The sequence below is a fragment of the Procambarus clarkii genome, chromosome 53 (genome assembly GCF_040958095.1).
Source record: "Procambarus clarkii isolate CNS0578487 chromosome 53, FALCON_Pclarkii_2.0, whole genome shotgun sequence".
NCBI classification, from domain to species: domain Eukaryota; kingdom Metazoa; phylum Arthropoda; class Malacostraca; order Decapoda; family Cambaridae; genus Procambarus; species Procambarus clarkii.
Window position 1 is genome coordinate 21,963,197 of NC_091202.1, and position 26,983 is coordinate 21,990,179.

Here is a 26,983-nt window from a genome sequence, read left to right on the forward strand (position 1 = left end):
TTATGAGAGTTGACTTAGTTCTGGAATGATTTTTGCCACCCAGTGTTGAATGCTCTCCAAAGAAGATTTGTTTCTGACGGTGTTTCCATGCTTGGATACAACAATGTGTAGTGTGGGGGGGGGGCTACACCAGAGATGTATACAGTTGAATGACTACCTTATTTTCCTTGGAAGTGAATGGTTCGTTTAACTATTCTAGAATTTAATTGGATTTTTTTTTTACTGCAGCTCCCACTTGTTGCACAACTTTCAGAGATTGGTGAATTCTGACTCCAAAGTCATTTTCTTCATCAATCTGCTGCAAAATACAGTAATGTTGTTGATTTGGTAGTTGTAATTTTCATTATGCCCCGTATGTAAGGCCTTGAATTTTCAATGCTGAAAAGCATTTACCAGTTTTCCGATCATTTGTGTTAATGTAGAAGAGATCTTTGTCAGGCCTCAATCTCATTTAGGCCTCAATTGTCCAAATTTGAACAATTTGATACCAAAATGAACGATGTAACGAGAAAATTGACATGAGAAAACTGAAAAGTATATTGTACACATTTTAGTGTGGGTGTGTGTGCTCACGGGAACTTGCCCATGCATTTCACTAAATGTGGAGTGACATTATAGGTATAATGCTCTAGACAATACAGCAATGTTGCATTGTTAAGAGCAATATTGCTGTATTGCTCTTTTATAATGTATGGTAAAAGAGCATAAGTATACACTGGAAAGAGGGATTATAGTGGTGAGGCAACATAATCTATGATAAGTGAATGGGTGACCAAGTGTGGGTTGCTGTGGAATCTGTGTTGTCTCGTTTCTGACACCAGCTTTGCTTTTGTGTTTTGGAACTATAGGCTAAAATAATTTTTTTTTATATTCACATGTATAGAATGTGTTAAAGATCTTCTCCATTATGATTTTTACACAAGTGTAGACAAAATATTCCTTTATTCATTCGGCAGTCACACTGAGAATGGTGTCGGGAGTGATGGTGTTAAATACTGTATATCTGATTTACTTCCACAAATGTGCAGGACTTGTTTTCTTCTCGTTGACCAATGACTTCATGTGTATTACTGAATCGCACATTAAATATGTTCAGTGAATAACAAAATAATAATGTACAGTATTATAAAAATTAAGTCAGTTTTATAATTTTGTCTTATGGCTCCAGACTGTAGGTGCTTAGATGATCTAGGATAGCTAGCATTTCTTAGTTCTAGTGTGCTGTTACGGGTGTTCAACAACAGGGCATGGTACTAGATACGTACGGTTTTATGTGGAGCTCGGCACCTCCAAAGTATCAGTGTGTTGTACGAGGAAATACAGTTACAGGGGCCCAACAATTACCTTGATTGTATTCAGAAATATGCCAGCCTTGTGAATATCTATCTAGATTACCCTCTTGAGGTTAAAACACATCACGTTTCCAATTAAATTCTAGTTGAGACTAGTTTTTAATTGTATTGTACAATAATTTTTATAATAAATACATTTACTTATAATGTATTTGACGTTACGTTATCTGAAGAATTTGATTAATGCCTTTATATTGCAGTATTCGTCTCTCTTGGCGTGTGCTGTTCTGTGCGACTAGGAACTCATCCCTATTGGATGTTTTTCCAGTGCATGATGGCTGTTAGCCTGTTCTATTGTGCACACTGGCAAACCTATGTGTCGGGTGAGTGTAGATTTTATTAATTTTGTTAGTGTAAGATGCAAGTTAAAGTAAGTGAGTACATTATGCATCTTGCATGCCTAATTCTTTTGAAAATAAGCATGATGAGGAGAGGGTTTGCCATTCTTGTTTACAGCATTATTTTTTTATTTTTTCCACCTGTAGCTTTGATGCCTTACTCCATCCCGGAAGCTCTCCGTCAGAAGAAATTTGTGGTCAGTCCCTTATAGGGAGCTCCCGGGATCAAGTAAGGCTTCAGGACTATGGATAGAAGAAAGCCATTGTGCTGGAGGCATGAAGAGGTAAAGGTTGCTGGTGATGTTTCAAGGGTTGGAAGTGGCAAGCATAAAAACTGGATGCTGTATATGAATGAACTGTACAGTATTTATATTAAATATTTTGTGATGAGCATCATTTTGGTTAACACACTTGAGCAAAAGTTAACTCGGATATACTGTACATATCTAAGAAATTGTTAGTGGGAAAGAAGTCATTGATTATAATTTTGTGATGATAAATAGAAATGAAAATGTTGTAGTATAGGCTAAGGTAGTGATTGGAATAATGTTGAATACTGAGTAGGATGTGATGAGTACTGGAAGCACTTTGTTTGATGTTACTCCTCATGTAATTTCCAATTATCATCTTATTTGTGTATAATTCTTTTCCTAACACAAGGGGGAAAACGGGGTGGCAATTTAACTACAGTGGTGCCTCGATTACGAATTTAATCCATTCCGGCACCGAGCTCGTCATGTGAAATGCTCGTCTTGCAAAACAACAATACTGTCGTTGGAGGCGTTCGAGAACCAGCAGGAACACTAGGAAGCACCATGTGGTTTGCTCGTTAATTGAGACAAATTTTCTGCGAGTGGTTCGCTCGTTACTCGAGATTCCACTGTACCTTATAGATCGTAGACTGAGCAGGTCGTAGGCACGCAGCGTAGCTCTTCACTGATCCACGATGCTGAGACATCGTCTTGTAGGTGAATGACTCCTCACTTGGAGTCCTCACCAGACTATTGCATATACTTCTCCCTTGGCACTACCCATTCCATGAAGTGTTCCTCGCTAGATGTTAATTGGAAACTGATGTCCCCTGGTCTATCCAGATTAATACAGTTCCATGTACTGGTCCACCGCCTCACACATAGCTTCGTCGCACGAATTCTTCCTAGTGAGTGGTTGTTGAACTGCCCCGAACCAGGACTGCTACCAAATATTCTCCACACAGCTTCACCGTCGCACGCAACCCCCCAGCGCTGCCTCTCGAAGTTACCCAGGACCGCTGTTGTCACTGAGCCTTAGGTGCCATCTTCCACCATCCAGCTCTACCTCATTCTCCCTCGGGAGGTGACAGTCCTCCGTCTTCATTAGCACACTATAGCTGATAGAATTTACACTCTCTGGGGGTGGGGAGGGCCTATACCTCTGCAGAATTGGTAATCGCTTGAGCGCGCCTCTGTTCAGCAGGACCCTTGGTAGTAAGCGAGTCAGACTTTCCTCCTTCCTCCGCAGGGCACCAGGTCAACCTGGTCAAGCCCCCACCGCTGACCAATCACGCCACACCTGATGCTGTACCCAGCATACACTGGGGGTTGGCTTGGAATGGGAAAGCTTTCCTCTCTTGCGAGCTGTACCACCACATGAAGGTGGAGTAGTCTCCTAGCCTCGCCCCAATTAAACTTAAAATTAATATTTCTTTTAACTGCAGCTACTTGATTCCCTTAGTGTTATAAATATCAACTAAACGTCTAGATATGTACAGATAGGGAAATATGACTTATATGCGGGAATAGGGGAATACAGGCTGAACTCCGTAACATGGTACAGTGCCTATTGCTTACCATCTTGCTCTGAGCAGGCTTGCACTAGCCCTGCTGGCTTGCACGAGGTGCTCTTCTAGTGTCCCTATTGTGCTCTTTGTCAAGTGTAGAAATATATATTCTTCCAGTTGTGACTTACATTCATTCTCTACTTCCTATCACATTTTCTTTCTTTTTTTTCTGTGCTTACTCTCCCTCTCTTTTGGGGGAACCCCCCAGTGGCTCCCTGAAGCCGTCTTGCTGAAATTCATACTAAAAGGTCACATCAGTTGAAGAAGTTCTGTTGGCCTACTGGGGACCAGAGCTAGAACCTGCCCCCCCCCTTCCTTCTCAGAGGTGCAGGGAGTGAGTGATAATTTGCCCCACAGGAAAAGCATCCAGAAATCATCAAAGCTTTACAGATCACTGGAGAGTTCACAGAAAACAATTCTTTAAAACAGTTAAATGACTCTGAAAATGATTCACACAGGACAAGGAATTCACTCAAACTAGCTCAAAACTCGTTAGTGCCAACCACCACAACCAGGTGTCCCGACCCAAGCCTGCAGCCGGCTTCCCTGACTAGCCAGTTCTGTTGCTGATGTGGTGGCATAATATTCTGCCTGTAGCATTCTACTTCTCTAGTCACAGGCAATCCCCATTGCTTCAAGCTAAGTGTTGTCCATCCTTGGAGTTTGTTCATTTTGTGGGGGGGTCATGTGCATGTATATTACCTAATTTTAGTGTTAGCTTCACATAACTATTTTGCCTCTGGCTTGTTTTGTGGGCTTAGCTACCATTGCATTTTGGGCTGCATGCACTCATGATTTTCTTCCCTGGGTGCTGGCTAATGCTGCCATTAGTTGTCTTGTCTGGTGTGTTCAGGAGTTCACCCCTCTGAGAGGCCTGGCCACCATAGTGGAGGGCTTTGCATTAGGCTAATCACGAATCTTTGATTCCTCTCTTTGGGTCCTTGGGTGAGAGTAATCTTTTTAGTTGTGTTGGAGCTCGCATGCTTATTTATACAGCATGGTGCAGTTACCATTCATAGCGTAGTTGTTTTGGCTACAAGCAGCACTGGTGCCAGGGGGTTTCTTCTTGATTAACTGCCTCCAGACCCAGTTAATTCCCTCACAGGTCTCTGGCGTGGTCTGTTATGGATTGACCTGTTTAGTCTGTATATGTCAAATATGAATTTGAAGAGTTCAGCATCTTTGCTACCTGACGATGATCATTCTTTCTGCCTTTGCCATGCTGCCTGCTGGGTCGGTGATACCTGTAACCCCAACTCCTGTGGGGTTGGATCTCACTGGGTCTTTGACCTTACTGATTCAGCTTAAAGTTTAGAAGCTTGTCAGACAGCTGCTATTTTGCAAACTAAGTGTGCTCGTATTAGGCTTTCGCAGCATATTGATCATGTGGATGCTCTGGGAATGGCCTCCAGTGATGTCTAGGACCTAGAATTGGAGATGTTGGTGACCTTTAATGGACTAAGTCCATGCCATACCTAAGTCCATGCCAAGCAGAGTACTGTGCTTGCTCCAGTACTTTCTCATTCTCATATCTGACATAGACGAGGACACAATCTATAGCACTGTATCATCCTTTGCAGATGACACTAGGATTTTCATGAGAGTAGGCAACATAGAGGACATGGCAAACCTCCAATCAGATGTAAATCGGGTCTTTCTATGGGCTACAGAAATATGGTGTTTAATGAAGATAAGTTCCAGCTCGTGCGCTACAGAAAAAATGAAAATATAAAAACGGAAACCATGTAAAAAAAACTCGGTCAAATCATAACATAGAACGAAATGGCAATGTAAAGGATTTGGGTTTACTCATGTCGGAAGACCTTACCTTTAAAGAACACAATAAAGTGGCCGTCACAACTGCAAGAAAAATGATGGGTTGTATAACAAGAATCTTTCACACTAGAGATGCTATACCGGTGATGATACTTTTCAAAATGCTAGTGCTCTCTAGAGTGGAGTACTGCTGCACAATGACAGCCCCTTTCAAAGCTGGAGAAATTGCTGACCTGGAGAGCATGCAGAGATCCTTTACTGCTTGAATCTACTCAGTAAAACATCTAAACTACTGGGACCGACTAAAGAGCCTAAATCTGTGTTCCCTTGAGCGCAGGTGGGAGAGAGAAATAATAATTTACACGTGGAAAATGGTAGAGGGGGCTGGTCCCAAACCTGCACAAAGAAATAATACCACATGAGACCAGAAGGCATGGCAGGATGTGCAGAATAAACCCGTTGAAGAGCAGAGGTGCAACAGGTACTCTGAGAGAGAACTCTATCAACATCAGAGGCCCGAGACTGTTCAACACGCTTCCACTACACATAAGGGACATAACTGGCCGACCCCTTGCAGTGTTCAAGAGAGAACTGGATAAGCACCTCCGAAGGATTCCCGATCAACCAGGCTGTGATTCATACGTTAGGCTGCGAGCAGCTCATGTCCAGCAGCCTGGTTGACCAGTCCAGCAATGAGGAGGCCTGGTCGATGACTGGGACGTGGATACGCTAAGCTCTGGAAGCACCTCAAGGTAACCTCAAGGTAAGGTAAGGTATGCCTCCCCCTCCCCACCATCCTGACTGGTGTGGTTTGCCTCATTTCTGGTTCCCCCTCCCTGGTTTCAGCTCCAAGAAATCTGAGGGTTTCGGAGTTGGGTCAGGGTTTAGCTCAAGATGTAGCATGCCTTCTGTTGGTGTGGTCCCATCCACTTAAGAGTGGAGGCAGTTGAAACTTATGTTCCTGTTGAGGTTTTGGGGCATTTGTCTTCACAATGCCCCTCCCACCCAACTTTGAATTACAGGTATTGCCTTGAGAAGAGGCCTTTCTGTCTAGGAGAGGACTTTGGCTCTGCCCCTTAGCCTTCATGGCATGCTTCTGGGGCTGATTGGGAGCGTGATGAGGGCCCGCGGGTACCTTTCATCCCTTCATGGACCTCGGGTCCATGAAGCTATTGTGAGGAGGGTCTTTTGCTTGAAGACAATATTTGTTATCCTCCTCTTATGTATGAGTGAATTACCTAAATGTAGTTACAGGAGAGCTATGCCCCTGTTGTCTCATCTTCCCAGTACTGTCTTGACTCTTTGAAACTATTGAAGACTTTGGCTTTCACCGCCTTCTCACTTAACTTATTCCAGCCATCTACCACTTGGCAAAAGAGAACTGTAATATTTTTTAGTCCCTCTGCTTAGCTAGACTCTGACCTCTCATTCTTGAAGTGTCAGATTTCAAGAATTCCTCTTGTCAGTTTTGTTGATTCCTGTTCCTATTTTGTATGTAGTGCTCATTTCATCTCTATCTTCTAGCTTTGGCATATTTATTGCCTCTAGGCTCTCCTCGTAGCTCTTGTTTTCAGTTCCGATAACCATTTCATAGCATGTCTTTGCACCTCTTCCAGTTTTTTCATATGCTTCTTGAGAGATGGGCACCATACAACCACTGCATATTCCAACTTTGGTCTCACAACAGTCATGAACAATTTCTGTAATATTTCACCATCCATATATTCAAGTGATTCTGAAGTTGGAAAGCGTAGCATATGCTTCTCCCACAAAGTCCTTTATGTGGTTCTCTGGTGAGTCTTCTGTCCAGAACCACCACTAGGTATCTTTCTTTGTAAGGGTTCTTTGGTGCCTTTCCACATAATTTGTAGGTTGTGTGTTGCCTATTTGGCATCCCAGTGCCAGGCACCTCTCCTCCCTAGTAAGTCCAGTTTGTGTTCTGTGATTAGCTTCAGGAAGCCACTTGGGGGCTACCCCAGAAACCCAGTGTTAAATGTAATGAAATGTCCAATTCTGTTAGAGCCCTTGTGGGTTCTCTATTCCAGCCCTTCCCTTCAGGTTCGTCATGGAGAGCCAGTTGCTGGCTGGGGTCGTGCTAACCAGTTTTGAGCTAGTTTGAATCCCTTGTTCGGTGCGAATAGTTTTCAGATTTTCTGGATGCTTTCCCGGGAAGATGGTGATTGTCACTCGCTCCCTGCACCTCTGTGAGGGGGTACAACCACATTCTGGCTCTGGTCCCCAGTAGGCCAAGCAGAAATTCCATGACTAATGTAACCTTTTAGAATGGAGCAATCTTGGCAAGAAACCTGGGCACCACTTGAGGCTCTACCAGAAAGAGGCATTTCATTACATTCAACTATGTGTTTCTATCAAGGCCGCCACCTCGATGGAACTGCTGAGGAGAAGTATATATAGATACTGTACTGGTTTTTTTAGTACTGTATATACAGTACAGTATGTATAGAGATAAAAAATTTATTAATTATTTAATAATAATAATAATTATAATTGTTATTTTTGAATGGCTGTGACTGATGAGTGCTACATTAACCATTTTCTCTTACAGGCACACTTCGATTTGGATATGTGGATGTGACCGAAGCGCAATTTGGTGTGATTATCATTCATTTGATTACTGTCATATTTGGACCAGGAGTTTGGTCTGTTAAGGTATGTTATGCCAACACTTTTACACATTCTATTGTTATTTAATTGAACTCTTGCAGCTTTATTGGTTCAGAGTGTGTGTGTTGTTAATAAAATATAAGATTCTTCTTGCTGATGTTATGAATAGAAAAATGTATATTAGATGAAGATTAAATTTGCTTCTGAATTATTATGTTATTAGGTTATAGCTATGTAATATTAAAATTACAGTAGACACTGGATAATAGATAGAAATGTTTAATGGCTGCTTATTACACTACTAAAATAATTGAAATATGGGTTTCTAATATTTAATGCCTTGTATCAAAATCCAGGTTTTGTTGTGGAATCTGTGTGAATGTGTATGGAGGGAAGACGTGCGCCACCTGTCATGTGAACTATCCCGGCCTGGCGTGTGAATGTGTATGGAGGAAAGACGTGCACCACCTGTCATGTGAACTATCCCGGCCTGGCGTGTGAATGTGTATGGAGGCAAGACGTGCGCCACCTGTCACGTGAACTATCCCGGCCTGGTGTATGAATGTGTATGGAGGGAAGACGTGCGCCACCTGTCACGTGAACTATCCCGGCCTGGTGTGTGAATGTGTATGGAGGGAAGACGTGCTCCACCTGTCACGTGAACTATCGCGGCCTAGTGTGTGAATGTGTATGGAGGGAAGACGTGCGCCACCTGTCACGTGAACTATCGCGGCCTAGTGTGTGAATGTGTATGGAGGGAAGACGTGCTCCACCTGTCACGTGAACTATCGCGGCCTAGTGTGTGAATGTGTATGGAGGGAAGATGTGCGCCACCTGTCACGTGACCTATCCCGGCCTGGTGTGTGAATGTGTATGGAGGGAAGACGTGCGCCACCTGTCACGTGAACTATCCCGGCCTAGTGTGTGAATGTGTATGGAGGGAAGATGTGCACCACCTGTCACGTGAACTATCCCGGCCTGGTGTGTGAATGTGTATGGAGGAAAGACATGCACCACCTGTCATGTTAACTATCCCAACCTGGTGTGTGAATGTGTATTGTTATAGTAGCTACTATTTTACATACTTTTACTGCTGTTCCTAGTCAGTGTTTAAGTTTGAAAGCTTACCAGAATGTCTACAGCAGCACCAAGCTTTAGCAGGGTATATTTATAATGTACCTGTAGTTAAAAACCACTGCAGAGGAACTAGTATGACTACAGTACAGGAAATTGAAGAATACACAAGGGTAATTTATGTTAGTCATGCAGAGGCAGGGTGTTATTGTTTGTATATTATTTTAATACCACTAACTATATTTTTGTGACCAGTCCAGTAAATTTGATGTTAGAGGAGAAAATATAATTGCCTAAGTATGAAAAAATTGCCATCAAAATCCATGAGATGTTGCATCTTATTCAGAATGGTAACTTTCTTTGGCCAAATAATAATCTTATTTCTGAAGTGATGTTAAATATCTTATTTAATAAAAAAAATATTTGGTCTTATTAAGAATGTGTTACTTGGCTGTCTCTGGTTGCTACAATGTGTGTCAGCATTTGGCAAGATAAAATTTACATCTCGGCTTATATATTGTACCATACAATTGTCACTTTATTAGTGCTGTCTATGAACCGTTCTATTTTGTCATTTGCTATAAAATTATCATACTGCTATAACACCTAACACACTTGATGATTTCCGAGCTAAGGCCCCCTCAAATGCTCCCCGAGTCTGAGCTTGTATGGTTCACCCTAGACTCGTATAACCCTCCAAGTTCTCGTTAACCTTGTCTCCGGTTATGACACACAACTCTGAAAATGCACTTGCTGTGAAATGAGACACAGAAAACAAGTGGCAGAACTAATTTTAGCAACTACAATACTAAGCAATTAACTTGCAATAGTACAAAAATGACATCAAAACTCTGAGCATCCCTTCAAGCTATAACAAGGACAAATATTATTGCTCTGCTAACTACTAGTGAGTAATGAAAGGGTTACCCCTGACAACTGGTAGGTGATAGCACCCATCACCACAACGGTGTGAGTAGAGCTGGTAATCCTCACTTTGTGCCTGGTACCCAGCCATTACTAATCTAGGCTTCACAGTGGTCAATAAGAAATGTTATATCTTTTTCTGGAGACTGTTTTCTTACCCAACAGGAGGGAGGGGGGGGGGGGAATAAAGGCGATATTTGTCATTTGAGAAATGACAAATGACTTCCATAGGGGAAGAATCTTGGGAGAGGTGATTCTTGTTCCTATTTTCAGTCATATTTCTGTTTGACTCTGAATTATGGCAGCAACTCCTGGTTTTGAGTCAAATTCTGTTTTTGTCCACTTGGATGTAGCACAGTGTTTATTGACCCAAACGATTACATATGCCTTAGGATTCTGCTAGTTTCCAACCACCTCCACCTGCAGTGTTGCCGATGGCAGTCCACTTTCAGAGGTTATCCATGGGTATGTAGAAGTCAGAACAGCGGCACATGCTCTTGGGTTCAACTTGTCGAGTTAGGGCCTCGCTATGGATGGCCTTCTTCAGGCAGGTGTTCCTGAGAATGTGGTCTATTTGGTCATGAGAATCTTCACATAAATTTGGCAAGGAGAATCTTGGAGTCCTCATCACATTTAATATTTAAGTATGACTTTATTGGATTTGCAAAGGGAGTCACCCTTTTTGTAAGGCCTCACTGAAATTGTTTGATAGAAAGTTTATTCAACAAAACTTAAATTTTAATATACTTTGGATTTCTTTATCTTGAGTGGAGTCATAAAAGAAGTAATCTGGATTGAGAGGGACAAGAGTTAGTCCAACTGAATGATAATGGTCTCCTATGGTGCAGCCTTACTTTAATTAACACAGGAAATGACCACCCAGTTAAGCAACATGGCTCCTACTGTTATCAAAGGGGACACATGGAGTTGTAATGAGATGCTCAGATTTTCAGTAGGTGATTGTCAGCTCGGAAAAAGTGACAATTTTATCAGTGCATTGGAAAGACAAATTGAATATGTTGACGATGATTGAGACTGGTGACATGGTAGACAGTGGCAAGCAGAATATTGCAACACAAGGTAAATTATATAAACTAAATTGTCATGGATTACAATGTACAGTAAATAAGGTTGGTGGATAAATGTGGCACCAATTCCACAGTGGTTGGCGCCGTGGAATATGCACGAAAAACAGTAAAGTGGACCAAGAAATAGTTTTTTCACCTTGTTGATGTGACGGTGCTGAACTGTTTTTACGTGTACTTGGTGAAATCAGGCAAGAAGTTACTAATCTGTAATTTTAATCTTGCTCTGTTGTCCCAGTTACTTGTAAAGTTTGGCGAGGAAAGTAGTGTTGCTACAAAAGTTTTCATGCCAACAATGCCTCGTGCTGCTGCCAACAAATTATCTTGCAAAGACTATGAACTACACAAGCTTTTACATACCAGGTACAGAAAGACTTGCAAAAAGTATATGGGAGTGCATTGTTTGAAAGTGCACACAAAGAGAGAAGTAGCAAAAATCAATACTTTACCCAGTGCACAGAATGCAAAGTTGCCTTGTGCTTATCACATACTCGTGAAGTACTGATTGTGTTCTATAGTGTATATATAGTGTGTGATAGTATAAATAGTGCTCAATTTTTTGTGACAATATTGTGTTTATTGACACAATATTGTGACAAACATTTTTTAGTGGACACACTAATGGCATGTGTATCATACTTATTAGCTACCAAACTCTCACATGTCAAGCCTGGCCTCGGGCCAGGCTTGGGGAGAAGAAGAACTCCCAGAACCCCATCAACCAGGTATCAACCACACATTCCATTGTGTATAAGTCATAACTGACTTCCATGTGCATAAGATAAGTAAAAAAAAGTAATAGAAACTAAACAATAGAAACATGAATAAAAAGTTACAATGTGTGTGTGGCAGTTTGGGGGTCTTAAATCGTCCATGTGACTCGATTCGTGAGTCTTCTGCACGAGTGCCCATGATTCTGTGACATCATCGTCCAACTTCTTTGCTGCCAATGTGAGTGGAATTTTTTCATTTTATTTTTCATGATCAGGGAGGGGATTTTAGCAATACAAGAAGAAAGAAATTTTGGAAATAATTTTCTTTACACACACCTTGGGGTTGTCATGTTAAATGGGTGCACAGTATATGGGTTCAGGGAATACAGATAGAAGCTGAACATTATATGCACTAGCAATTGTATCCCTTACCACAAAAAATAATGTGTACATTGACTAATAAAATGTCTATCGCTGGTAGAGCCCTGGTGCTTTCCTGTAGCTATCTCAGAGATTGCTCCAATCTACCAGTCACATCAGTTGCTCGAGTTCATTTGGGGAGGGAGGGAGGTAGGGGAGGAGAGGAGGGATGCCTCAGCGGACTGATCACATGATTACATCAACAATTTTATCTTGACACTTCATAGACAACCAGCCTTAACCCCTGCACTGCACACCACAACCAGGGTTGCTTTAGGCCAGTCATAAAATGTTGAGTTCCCACGCTTACACGTGGGCTCACATTTGCTTCCTCAAGTCTCCAGTAATCAATTTCCCCACCTTGAAAAAAAATCCTGAGGTCCTCACTTTCCTTCTAGGGCCTAGTAGGAAGATGAGAACCATGTCTGGCACATCACCATCCAGAGTCTGAATGTGCAGGAATATCACATTTAACAGGTGCATAGTGCAAGGGTTAAACACAGCTTCCTAACACTGTCGGTTGCAAATAAAAACTAGTTCCATTCAGATACTCGGCTATCAATATAATGGCATGCTCAATCAGCAGCAATGAAGACCTGTCAAGCTGGCTGTCAGTGCAACATGCAGATGTAATTGTGTGTGTGTGTGTGTGTGTGTTAAATACACATTCACTCTGATGGGTTGAACAATGTGATTCTACACAGATAATCAGTCTTGCTGTCGGTCTGTATGCAAACTTGGCTTCCACCTGTTATGAGTGTGTAGTGAGGTGAATAAGGCTCTGGCTGATCTGCGATTGGTACGAAAATAGACCTTGTCAATAATAAATTAGAGTTCAGTACTTATAGTAATGCTGACCTCAAACACACTACTTCATTCATACAGCTTGCAGAAGGTCTCCGACAGGTCTTCGCCATCGTCGGTCATGTGGCATTTGTGCTGGTCCTCTTCAACAACCATACATGGTATCTGTGCAGATCAATGCACATCACAGTTAAGTAGAACATACACACTTGTGGTGATGGCAGTGAGTGGCATATGAAGTGTACACAGGATGCTGGGCAGGTCACGTGGACAACGGGCTGGCAACGGGTTGCAACAACGGACTTGGTTCACAGGTGCAGCTGATTTTCTGGTGAAACATGCGAGCGGCTAAATACTGGTTTGAGTGACCAGACACAGAATGGTGGCTAACGTTCTTGGTTCTTCCTTCTTAACTTTCATTTAAAGGCACTTCACCATCAGGTTAACTATAACAGCACTTTGACTTTCACATAACATTCACTGAACACTATTTCTGTCTCTGAGCTACATGGGTGATTTGATACAACACAATCAAATAGTTACACTTTTCACAGTTCTGTTGCATATTGATGTACTGTAGCTTTCTTTGTATCTCTTACAGTCAGTTCACTTAATTTTGTGACAATAATTACACTGAGATTCTGGTCACTTTCAGATATTATCAACTAGTAATGCTGTCAAGTACTTAGATATGATTCAGCTAGTGGCCACTAGCTGAAAATACACATCCCTTTGGCTTCACATCCTTGGCTGGAATGACTAGGCTTGGATGGCAGCATGCCCTATCAGCTCTAGCCCTTGTCTCTAAGGTTAGCCAATCAGGGACCGGCTACTATGTTGGAATCAGGCATACTAGTATGTTGTAGGCTCAGCTGAGGTCACATGGGCTGGTGACATCACGGCCACGTCATGATTCCCGTGCCCATGGCCCATTCCCGGCCTCTGTGCTGGACCCGACTTCCTAATCTCCACCATACTTCTCGGGACAGATTTCCACAGTCAGTAGCTCATAAGATGGCTGCTGTCCGGTACTCGCTTCTACGTGGAAATGCTTCATCCTTTCTATCATTGTACTGACTAAATCTACAATGGTCTTAAGATCATCATGCTGCTGCTCATGTCATGGGGGTTTTCATTAGAGACCAAACAAGCTTAGCAAGTGCTAAGAGAAGGAGGCTTTATGTACTGTAGGTACATAGGGTCTCTTCTTGACTTTATCTTGAGATGATTTCGGGGCTTAGTGTTCCCGCGGCCCGGTCCTCGACCAGGCCTCCTTTTTGTTACACACCCCCGGGAAGCAGCCCATAGCAGCTGTGTAAATCCCAGGTACCTATTTACTACTAGGTAACAGGGGCATCAGAGTGAAAGAAACATTTTGCCCATTTGTCTCCGCCTCCACCGGAAATCGAACCCGGAACCTCAGGACTACGAATCCGAAGCGCTGTCCATCCAGCTGTCGGGCGCCCTTGACAGTGTAATTATTGTCACCAAATTAAGTGAATTGACTGTAAGAGATACAAAGAAAGTTACATCAATATGCGACAGAACTGTGAAAAGTGTGACTGTGATTGTGTTGTATCAAATCACCCATGTAGCTCAGAGACGGAAATAAGTGTTCAAGCACATGACTTACTTTCCTGACTATGCACTGTAGGTGTATAGGGTTACTTTCGCTGACTCAAACACATGCAGCAGCTTTGCAATATGCCACTTGGAGTCAGTGGTGGCGATACTGAGAGACCCTCATATACATCATATTATATTTTCAGGCTCAACCTGACACCCATAACATTTACCAGGGTTACTTACTCACTTGGTTGTACCCCAACTACAGCAGTTGTGCTTGCAGCAGTTGAGCTTCGGTTCTTTTGTCCTGCTTGTCGACTGTCGGTCAAAGGGTGTACTGTTTCCTGAGCCTGTTGGACTCTATTATACAGGTATCTACATTTGAAATTGCTTATGGAGTCTGCCTCCATCCCATTGCTTCCTAGTGCATTCCATTTGTAAACTGATCTGACACTGAAAAAATTATTTCTGTGTGTGGGGCTCATTTAGGTACCAAGTTTCCACCTGTTACCTTTTTTTTTGTACCACCCATGCCTAATAGGTTCTTTATTTACTGTCAGTGCCTCTTAAGAATTTTGTAGGTGATAATTCTGTCTTCTAACTATTTTGTCTTCCATCGGTGTGAGGTTCAATTCCAGTAGCCTTTTGCCGTAGCTTATATCTCTCATCTTAGAGATTAATTTGGTGGCATACCTCTGAGCTTTCTCTAACTTCATCTTGTGTTTGGCAAGACATCGACTCCACACTGAGCTGCATACTCCAGGATTGGTCTGCTGTATGTGGCATACAAGATTGTACATAATTCCTTACACAAATTTCTAAAGGCAGTTCTTATGCTGGTCAACCTAGCATATACCGCTGCTATATATCCATTTGATGTGGTCTTCAGGGGACAGGTTCGGTGTGATATCAACCTCCAGATCTTTTTACCTGATTCTTGGCAGATTTCATTTCCTAGTTTGTACCTTGCGTCTGGCCTCCTGCTCCCTATGCCTCTTTTCATTACTTTACACCTTTACACTTGCTTGAATTAAACTAGTAGCCATTTGTTGGCTCATTCCTTCAATGTGGTCCACCTTGTAGTCTTTTCATCTAAATCCTTCTCATAATTTTAGCATAATCAGCAAACACTGAAAGGAACAAGTCTATACCTCTGGAAGATCATTTATTGTCATTCTTCATGGCACACATCCTGCCATGGTGTCTTCAGAATGACACCATGACATGGTGTCATTCTGGCCTACCTTGATGTCTGGTTGATTTAGATTTTGTCATAATGTATGTCTGATGGAGGGGCTCTGGTTTCAGAATCTTTGTTTGCATTGATTGTTTACATTGATGTGCTTAATTTCAACTTGAGGCAGTGGTGGGAAAACTATATTTCTTCCAGTCAAGTTGAAGAAGCTGGTGCCTGTTCTGTTGACATTGTGACAAGAACTATTGTGGGTCATTATCATTTCTCCCATCAGGTTGATGTCCAGAGCTCGGTGAGTTTTGAGGTACTCTTGCTAGTTTATTATGTGGTAATTTCTGTGTTGATATGTAGCCATTTTTATAGGTGGTGTAGGTAGCAGACCTTTTGGTCCTTCACCTGTTCCTCCTCTTATCCTCAATATGAAGTGAAATAATGGGCACTTTGTAACTTTTGCTTCTACTTTTTTTTCTCTATCCAGTGCACGTGTCTTTGTTTTTCATGATTGTTCGTTAAACTGAGTGTCTCTTCATGCTCGGTGATTTTGCTTCATGTAGGTTCTTTGAGCCTTTATCACCTGGGTTTGGTTCCTGTAATTATTTCTTTGTAATTTTGTTAGTATTTATTTATTTATTGTGAATTTCTGGTCTCCTATCTGTTTTCCCCACTATTAAATATGTAACTGAAGGCTTATTCCTTGCATGCTTAGCCAGTTAGTTTGGTCAACAATTTGCTTCTGGTGTTGCAGTGACAAGTTGCAACAGGGACTGCCTGCTGTACTGTTATTCTTGGCCTGGTGTGGGTCACTGCTTTTAATTATTATGTTCTCATTTCAGTATGGTTCATCTTGCATGTTACCTATCTTGCCCTCTGTCTTCTGACCACATTGTGCTGGTCTTTCCAGGCTTCCCACAGCTCTGGGCAATTTCTTCTGCACATGCCTTGTCAGATCTCTTCCTACCCACTTCAAGCTTGTTTGGGGGGTTGAGATTGCCAGCTCTACTGACACTGTTGGGATAATGGGTGTTGTCACCTGGTGGTGTTATCATCACTTGTTAGGGGTGCAGGGGGGGGGGGGACTGGTTCCTCTTTTTGCATGAAAGTGAGTTGGTCCCGAGGTGGTTGCTAGTTACCACTGATTTCCTTTCCTCAACGCCACCGTTTTTAAAAATACTCGGTACTCACATACTCGGGGGCTTGACAGCTGAGTGGACAGGGCTTCGGATCCGTAGTCCTGAGGTTCCGGGTTCAATCCCCAGTGGAGGCAGAAACAAATGGGCAGAGTTTCTTTCACCCTGATGCCCCTGTTACCTAGCTGTAAATAGGTACTTAGGAGCTAGACAGCTGCTATAGGCTGCTTCCCGGGGATGTGTAACAAAAAGGAGGCCTGGTCGAAGACCGGGCCACGGGGATGCTAAGCCCCGAAATCATCTCAAGATAACCTCAAGTACTGTACTTGTTATAATTTAGGGACCAGGTCAGTGAGAGAGTAGCAGAAAACATTGACAGGACCATAATGACTGGCTAGGAATTGTCAGATAGATGGCTCGGAAAGCAACATTTCCCTGTGCTGAACACATTACTTTCATGTTTGGAAGAAAACTGGGAAATTGTATGAGAGAAAATGATGTAAGCATTATGCTATTTATCAAGCATAATACTATTCATTAAGCATAGACTATACTGTTGATCAAACATAGCAGTATGTCACTAGGCATGTCACAACATATTAAAATGAATTCCTTGCTTCACCATACATAAAATCTTCAACATTCATTTTGTTCGTTTAGCATTTTAAAAAGATGCTAAAACACCAGTGCCAAATGTAATGAAATGCTTCTTTCTAGACGAGCCTTAGTGACTCCCTGAACCACAGTCTGACATTACTGCATGCAAATGGGTCACAGACATGGGCGTTCTCTTTAACTTACCGGGACCAAGGCCAAAACCTGGATTCCTCACAGGCAGAGAGAGAGAGAGAGAGAGACAGACAGAGATAGTGACAATTTGCCACCACACTGGGAAAGCATCCAGAAAGTCAGAGAAAATTTACAGACAACTGGAGGGGTAACAAAGGCCTAAGCATTAAAATTGGCAAATGGCTCTGCTAACAATTTGCACAGAACAAGAGAAACATTTAAAATTAACATGAAACAAATAGTGCTGAATGCCACCACCAGGTGGCCGGGCTTCTGCATGCAGCCATCTTCCTTGATTAGTTCTGGATCTGATAAACAGCCCACTGATGAACTGACTAACCTGGCAGGGAAGGAGTTGGAGAGCTGACAGGGTTCATCCAGAAAGAGGCGTTTCATTACATTCAACAGCTAGTTTCTGGGGAATCCCCTGTAGTTCTCTCTAACCACAGAACAACAACAGGACCTGCTACGGAGGAGGAGGAGAGGTAGCATACACTAAGACGAAGAGAATCCAGGTTGGGGGAGACAACCCACAACACTTGATCGACTAGGACCAGGGACATTAACCAAATGCTGGGCTGCCAGGACCCTGATAGAATGCCAAAGCCCCAAAGCCCGAATACAACCCCAAGACATGTTGGGAAATATTGTGCCCAATGCAGCATACTTAAGAAAATCATGGGCCCTAAGGTAGACTGTAAACTGGTTAGATTCAATGACATTGCAGACAACCTGGGAAATACATGCCTTGGAACTGGGGGTCAAGGAAACGAAGTCAACCAACAAGGCATCTACCAAGGTCGAACCGGTGACCCATGAGTAGTGAGTGGCAAAGAGCTGCCACAGGACACAAGTAATGCACTGCTGCACCAACCAAGCATCAACAACTAATGGACCTCTCCTAGCCAACTCATTCTTCACCTGAAAAGAAGGCCACTGGTAAACAAACTGCCCATCATGGCCAAAGGAACAAAACTCCCGCCTCTGAAGAACAGCAGCACTGCGGAACAGCACTGGAGAAGTTGGTGCTATGCACAAGTAACAGTGGCTCTGCCAGCACTGAGCAGTAAGAGGTGACAGTATTAGGCATGAAAGGCAGAGCTAGATAGAACCATTACAAAAGGGATAGGACAATCTTGACTGAAACCGGAGAAGACAATGAAGCAGCCCGTCCTCCTAAGGTTTCCCAACGTCAAGAAAATAGTAAATTTAAAGTGTCCTTATCCTAACCTACCAGCGGAACCAAAACAAACGAGACAGAACGTCACTTTTGCGAGCCACTTTCATTTTCTAGCACGACAGTTTTTTGCCTTGTGTAACACATACAAGCAAAAAGCGATGGTCTTTGTTGGAGGACAGGTCGGACTAAGAGCGATACTGACAAAACAAGAACCAAGCAACTTCATTCTGCTTCTGTGAGAAAAGATGACGGTGGTATGCCAACAAACCAGTCACCTGCTTGCCATGCAAATAGCGATAGACATGCTTCAAAAACTTCAGGTGCGTAAAGCAGAGGTCAAACCAGCGAAGTACATCGAGCTGATCTGCTGAAAAATGCCCGGGTTCGGCCACTGGACTCCAGAGTGGGCAAAACCCAGAGCACCAACTGAACTGGGGAAACAAGGGAAATGCACCTCCACCTTGACCAATCCAGTCGAAAGACATCCACTGTGAGTCTCTCACAATCGGGGAATGGAGCCATGTAGTAGGGAAGGGGCTGACGTGAAGAGGTCCACCTCGGGGTTACCTTACTTTGAGGTAAGGTAACCTCGAGGGGTGATCGAATGTCTCGCAGATCCAACAAAACGATGAGGTGGTGTTGGTCCTTTCTGTGGAAATGGGACGAAAGTGTGATAACCCGCCTACAAGAATGTTACACACTTCGCATATGAACCTCGTCAAGAACCAAACCCTGAGAAACCAGAAGGTGAACCACTCGAAGTGCCCAGCTCCATGAGGCAATGAACCAAATTTACCCCCCTTCAGTTCATTCTGTGAACAACAAAGAAAAGTCAGAGTGAAGTGGGAGCACAGATCCTCATGGAATCCAAATCCTCCTCAGGCAATGCCACACAACTGCAAACTTGTACACCATATTGTGTTCTTAAAGGAACGGGCCTGACCATTGACTTTGGGTGGTCTGGTGAGCGCTGGTCACGAAACCCCAACCCAGAGCTGAAGCATTGGTGAATGCATTGAGCAATGGAGGAGGATAGAATCCTTGAACCAAATCCGAAAAGGCGGTCGAACTGGAAGCTGACAAGACAGGAATCGATGGAGGGTGGGTGGGGTTTGAGCACACCAGTCCTGGGAGCGGTGAAATGGACAGAACCAGAGAATGTGTAACAATGCCCGGAATCAAACTCTGCTCTGGAGAAAGACAATGCAGGCAAAGTTGAGACTGCTTCATAACCACTCAACTAACCTGCGATCCAACACTAACTGTTGACAAAAATGCAGATAGCACAAAGGCACCAGACATAGGTAAATAGAAGCTAACTTAAGAGTCCAAAACAAGGCCCAACCAAGTCTGATCCTGGGATGGAACTAACTGGGGTTTCTGAAACTTCACCCGAGCCAAAGTAAACTGGAACCATATCCTGTGCTTACTGACATGTAGGCCAACTGGGAGCTTAAACCAGCCAGTTGTCAAGGTAGGCCAACACAAACTCCTAGAAGATGCAGCTGGGTGACTGTCATGAACCAGGTAAACAGACAGGGAGCTAGATTCAAACCAAAAGGAAAAACATTGAAGCGGTAAACTTGGTGCCCGACCACAAACCCTAACCATTCTCTGAAATTGAGATGAATAGGGACATGCCAGTATGCATCCTTCAGATACAGGGACACCATCTAAGCTCCTGCCTGTAAAACCAGGAGCACTTGAGCCGAGGCAGTCGTGTAGAAGGTTGCACAGTGTATAAAAATGCTCAAACCTGAAAGATTGGGAATGTAATGTTAGTCTGCCGAGTTCCTCTTCTGGATTGGCAACAACCAGGACACTGGTTGGAGGGATGAGGTCAAATTGACCATACTTGAGGCCAATCAAACCACAATGACCAAAAGTAGAGTCGGGGAGAATACCTGACCCAAAAGCCCCAACCCCAAGAGGGAGGGAGGGAGTGACCAACTCAACTGATTTTGAATATTTCTCTGAATTATTTGGCAAGTTGTTTGGCAATTTTGAGGCTTAAGCCATTATCTTGTTGACTGTAAAGCTTCTCTTTCTGGATGCTTTTCTGGTGTGAAGGCCACTTGTCACTTGCTCTCTGTGCCTCTGTGAGGGGGGGCCAGGTTTTGGCTCTGATTCCCTGTAGGCCAAACAGAACTCCTGCATCTGATGCGACTAATTTGCCTGGAGCCTTGTCAGCAAATGTGCTTCAGGGACAGAAAACTGTGGGTTAAAAGTCCAGGTATTATTGTTATGGGTTCTTCAGTCTAGCCCCTCTGGGCATCATGGGGATTATTGATCAGGTTATCTCACAGCTGTTGGTAATTGCTCTTATATTTGAAGAGAGGGCTTTGAGAAGTCTTAGACCCATTGTGATTGCAGTTATGCGTAGATGCGAATGGATTATAAAACTAGATCAAACTGAGCTGCAGTCAACATGTCACATCAGGTAGGTCAAGTCAGGTCACACGGTGAGAGTGCATTATGACAAGTTAGATCCTAGATCAAACTTGGTGGACGTTATGGTGGAATATGCATCAGAATCAGAAAAAATTTTAAGATACATCATAACCATAGTGCTGGCCAGTTGGAGAAAGTGGCGAACCCCTTCTCTGTAATAATTATTACCAAAGTTGCCATCTTGCATTCTTGGCATAATGCTATGACAGTCAAAAGTTCTTGGTTATCTGCCCAATTACATTTTTCATATAAACATTTTTAATTACCCAATCTAACCTTTAACAATGACAGAAATTAATGACGCTCTCACACGGTTAAATGGCTCTGAAGACGATACAATGGAGAGTCCCGTGTTTGATTCCCTCGGTAGGACAGAGACTGTTGGTCATGTGTCTTCACCTGATGCCGCTGTTCACCTAGCAGTAAATAGGTACCTGGGAGTTGAGCAACTGTTATGGGTGGGTTGCAATCTTAGGAAGGTCAATAATTAGCCTAGGGGGATGTCAATAATCCTAAGTACTGAATGGGCTTCCTGTCCTCGACAATGGGGGAAACTATTTATTAATTGTACTTAATTAGAAGCGTGACGGCAGTTAAACTTGTTTTGTTGTATAGAATATGGTGTGCATATAATAACCTGAATGTAGTTACTGCATGATAGCTACATTTGTTGTCCTGTCTTACCTATAATCTTTGTCATGTGCTGTGTGTGTGTGTGGGGGGGGGGGGGGGGGTACGAGGGAGGTAGGTCAGAGAATCTTACGTATGTTTCTTGCAAATTCTTTTAAAGTATAGTGTTTAGACCATCACTGTCAGCTAGTGGGACTTTGTAATAGCCAGTGTCTACTGTACTTTAACCTTTGCTCTCATTTTGTGTGAATGGTTTATTGCGACTAGCAACTGCCAATTATTGCTTTCCCACAATACTGTAAAGGCAGACATGTGCGGTGTCATAACATGAACTTGTCACTCAAAAACTAAGATTATTGCTGATTAGCTTATGAATATTTCAACACCTGGATCATATGTTAATTAGGAATTCTCTTTGCCATAGATTATGCACTTTGGTGCTAATTTATTTTTTGTTTATTTTTTTTTTTAAGTAAGTTTACTTTGTGGCATGTTTCAGGTTCCAGTTTTGTGGATACCATTGCAGTGTGTGCCCACTATAATTGGGCTAATTGCAGCTGCTGTTGCCCTCTTTAATAATTTTAAAATAATCCTAATAAAGAGAGGAGCTGGTCGTAATGGCTCCACGGTTGCCGTAAGTTGCTGACTCCAGGTGCACTAAAATTGGCACAGCTGCATGATTACTAACACTGCTGCATTAGATGTGAGCCTTGCTTTAAAGAATCATTGCAAACTCTCGTCACATTGTGCATGTTTGTTGAATTCTTTCCTAACATAATTTTCTCTTATGACATCATTTTCCCCTCAGGTTTTCCTTACTGATTACTCCGACAGGCCGTTGTCTGCCTCGGGTCTTGGAGGCTATTCGGCAGATAATATATTGGTGTGTGTTATGATGGACGGGGGTTCCATTTGTATTTACTCATTACTGAAGGCAGAAAGGAGACACGGAGCCGGGGCTCCCGGAACCCAGAGAGCATAATGAGCAAGTGTGGCTGTACTCGCCTAGTATTTCCTCTCCACTCTTTCTTCTGTGCGGGATGTTGGAAGGATGTACAAAGAAGGAAGGTGATCTTTAAGTTGTACATGTTTTTTTGAGTTGTACAGTTGAATAATATTTGGATTGAGTTGAAGTTGAAAGGAATAAAAAAAAAAAGGAAAATTGTGAATTATATAAGTGCATTAGTTAGAAAGGGGCATGATTATGGGTGACTGAAGATGGGTGGTTTGTGGCACTGAATGAAGAGGAAGGGAGGTTGTGGTGATGAATGAAGAGGGGGTTTTGTGGTGATGAATGAAGAGGGTGGGGAGGGTTTGTGGTGATGAATGAAGAGGGTGGGGTGGTTTGGGATGATGAATAAAGAGGATGGGGTGGTTTATGGCAATGAATGAAGAGGGTGGGGGAGGGGGGTTGTGGTGATGAATGAAGAGGGTGGGGTAGTTTGTGGCAATGGATGAAGAGTGTGGGGGGGTTATGGTGATGAATGAAGAGTGTGGGGGGGGGGGGGTTGTGGTGATGAATGAAGAGGGTGGGGGGTTTGTGGTGATGAATGCCGAGGGGGAAGTTTGTGGCAATGAATGAAGAGGGTGGGGGGGGGGTTGTTTGATGAAGAGGGTGGGGTGATGAATAAAGAGGGTTTATGGAGATTCTTACTTACAGAATATTAGACAACATTAAATAAACTAAAATACATTTTCTTAGTAAACATATGACATAATTACTATACATAATTTTCAAAATTTGTTTAATTATAAGAACTGTAAATTGCATTGACTAATGCATTCTTAATTATTTTTCAACCCATTGACTGCATATTTATACATCTCTGTACATTTAAAAGAATGTCATTTTAGGGCTCAAAATATCATGCTACACCTCATGAGGGGGAAAAAAAAAAGCGTGGGTACTGTAACTACCTACGTACAGTTACGGATGAGCGCTATTCTTGTGGTGCCCCGTCTTCCCAGTATTTTTTGTCATACGACACTTTGAAGCTACTGGTGGTTTTGGCATGCACTACCACCACCTCACTTAATTGTGCCAACCATCTTCCACTCTGTTTGAAAAAGAAAACATTCCAATATTTGTTTACCATAAAACACTGCTGACCACATAGATCTGGGAATTACCTTTCAAATTGAAAGTTTTTTTTGTTAAAGTTATCCTTGACCCCTGACAGGTGTTCAGGTTGTCTCACTGCTCACAGTTGACTGGTATCATGGATTCTTGCATTTGTGGATATTTTTATCCGGTGTTACACGAGGGCTACCATCACTGAAGGGGACAGGATGCCTGCAATTTTTCAGCGAGATGCATCGATATAACTTGACGCATATCTGGGTTCTGGTTTGTGTGTTTGTCTGTGGCCTTTTGAAACTTCGTGAAAGTGTTTGATGTCATAATTGCTCTCTCATCGTGGTTCACCTTAGAGAGTGGTTGGTATGAAGTTTACGTGGTGGCTGGAACTACATGGGGTACCTATCATTACATTCCAGGCTCTTAATACCTACTAGATACCAATCTTTGCTCCTGCATCTATTATTACAATCAACAGTTAGGTTATACAGAGTTAAATTCTGATTACACAGTATTCCATTTTGCACCCTGTACTGAGGCCCTTTGAATCATTGTACTCTTTAATCATTTTATGCTCCCTACTAATTCAAATTTACTCTGTGAGTAAACTCATTAATTCCTGAACTCACTCATGCACTTAATCTCTCTCATTCCTTTGTTCTTTATTCATTATATTATAAAGCATTGTACTCGTCAGCATCCAAAACTCACTGAACCAAATAATTTGGTTATCCAACCAAAATCGAGTTTGCATAATTTTTTGCAAAACTTCTGTTCCGCTTCCGAACAGAAATTCGGATAACCGGTGATTTGGCTGGATTACGCAGACTTGCACAGTCTTAAGTCAAATTTGGATAATTTTCTGGCAAGACTTTGCCATATCCAAACAGAAATTTGGATAACCGGAGATTGGGTTACGAAAATTTTCAGGAACTACACATTTCAAGATCTACAATATCACACATGAAGGCTAACTACAACAGGGTAATCTGCATTTTTTTAAATTATATTTTTGATTTATAGTGTGTGGAAACACCCTTCACCCCCCCCCCACCTTTCCTCCACCACCCCCCACCTTTCCTCCACCACCCCCCACCTTTCCTCCACCACCCAATTCAAAAGGTGACACCCCTAGGGTCAACACTTGCAGCAGAGGAGCTCCAGCATATTTCAACAATCCTAAGTATTGTAGTACAGGTTGATGGTAGTGAGTGGTGTCCCTGAGAACATAAAGGTATAGTGCTCTTGAAAAATAGGTGAGATAACAGGAAAGTGCTAAGGGAAGTGAAAAATCGGATGAGAAAAAGTTGCCCTAGTGTTTACAGTGCAGAGAAGAACATTCAAGATGGCCACTGGCAAGGGGAAAAACAAAACAGAGCTTGATTTTGAGGGATTCAATGAAGAAAGCATTGATATTAGTAGTCTACATAACAAGTTGGTAAATTTAGATACTATAGTGAACTCTCATGTAGAAATAATTAGTAAATTGAAAGAAAGTAATGACCATTTGAATAGCAAAGTTTTATGTCTTGAGGGTTTAGTGAAAGACTTGCGCAAGGATAAGAATCAATTGGAAACAAATTGCAAAGCCATGGAAGAGAAAAAAACTCTTAAAAATAGCTTTGGAAGAAGTTAAAGTAAATTTAAACATAAATGACTACAATAGGTTAGGCAAGGAAATTCAACAGGAGAAACAGCTTTTGTCAGCACAGATGGAGGAAGTTACACAGGGAATAGAACAGTGCAAGAAAGATATGCAACTCACTTATGCACAAGTGGCCAAGGAGAAGGAAAAAATAGAAGAAGCAGTAAAGGAAGTCAAACACGCAGCAACCAAGATAAAACAAACATTAGGCTAGAAGTGAGGAAAGAATTGGCATCTAACCCGAAGTTGGTGCAAAACACAGTTGATCGGAGTAAGTCCCTGATCATTTTTGGCTGCAAAGAAAAGGCGATAACATCTAGGTCAGAAAGAGCTGTAGAAGAAGCTAAAGTAGTAGATAAAATTGTTGGCCTCGTGGAAGGTCTTACAAACAGAGAGAATGTGTGCGACTACAGGAGAATAGGCAGGTACGTAAAAGGGAAAGATCGACCTTTGAGGATCACCCTAAACGGTGCCAAACAGATGGAAGAAGTACTAAGGAATGCTAGAAAATTGCAAAGGGATGAGGATGGGAAAGGGTGGTCGTTAAGACGAGATCTTTCAAAAGAAGATAGAGAGAAGCTGAAACTGAACCTCGCCGAGGCAAAACATTTAAATGAGAGCAGGAATGAAGAAGAAATAAATTCTTTTTTCTACAAAGTGATAGGGGTAGGCAAACCAGTAAAGTGGTACATAAAGGCAAACCAACAAAATCAATAGAGAGAGGGGGAGTGAAGAATAAGGAGAGGGGGAACAAGTTCCTGAAGATTGCATACACCAACATAGATGGAGTGAGATCGAAGATACTGGAGTTAAGTGATGTAATACAGCTGCAGACACCAGACATTGTTGCACTCACGGAGACAAAACTTGAAGATGTAATTTTAAATGAGGTCATATTCCCAAGGGGCTACTCAATTTGGAGACGGGACGAAAAATTAGGAAAGGCGGTGGCGTTGCTGTGCTGGTAAAAGAACACCTAAAGGTGAAGGAAATAATGACTGCCAATCCACAAGAAGTTGACATAATAGCACTAGAGATCTGCTATGAGGATGATAAACTAATGATGATAAATGCATATAGTCCACCGCCAAGCAGCACATGGTCAAAGGAGGAGCTAGATAGTAAACGTGAAGGTCTTATAACAATAATGAGAGAGATTATAGCGAGAGCGGATAACGATAGATCACGACTGTTGATAGTCGGTGACTTCAACTTGAAATCCATAGACTGGGAAGCATATGAAGCTAAAACAGAAGATTTTTGGACCTGTAAATTTGTAGACCTCATCCTGGAAACATTCTTGTATCAACATGTTAAACAAGCTACGAGGATGAGGGAAGGGGACGTTCCCTCCATGCTAGATTTGATATTACCAGGAAGGAGGAAGAGATAT

At 42.5% G+C, this 26,983-nt stretch overlaps 1 protein-coding gene across 5 annotated transcripts in view; it reads left to right on the top strand.

The window, feature by feature from the left end:
* LOC138352355 (choline/ethanolaminephosphotransferase 1-like) overlaps window positions 1-23,090 on the top strand; it is a 54,568-nt gene extending 31,478 nt beyond the window's left edge. Inside the window, exons 4-6 of one of the 5 annotated variants that reach the window (XM_069304770.1) lie at window positions 1,553-1,675; window positions 7,852-7,955; window positions 22,677-23,068. In XM_069304770.1, the coding sequence (XP_069160871.1) occupies window positions 1,553-1,675; window positions 7,852-7,955; window positions 22,677-22,850 (401 nt within the window). In that variant the 3' untranslated portion in view covers window positions 22,851-23,068. Of the gene's footprint in view, window positions 1-1,552; window positions 1,676-7,851; window positions 7,956-8,266; window positions 8,366-22,367; window positions 22,530-22,676 lie in introns of those variants that run through there. The other 4 variants (XM_069304771.1, XM_069304772.1, XM_069304774.1 and 1 more) reach the window with 4 other exon arrangements.
* The last annotated feature ends 3,893 nt before the right edge of the window (window positions 23,091-26,983 follow it).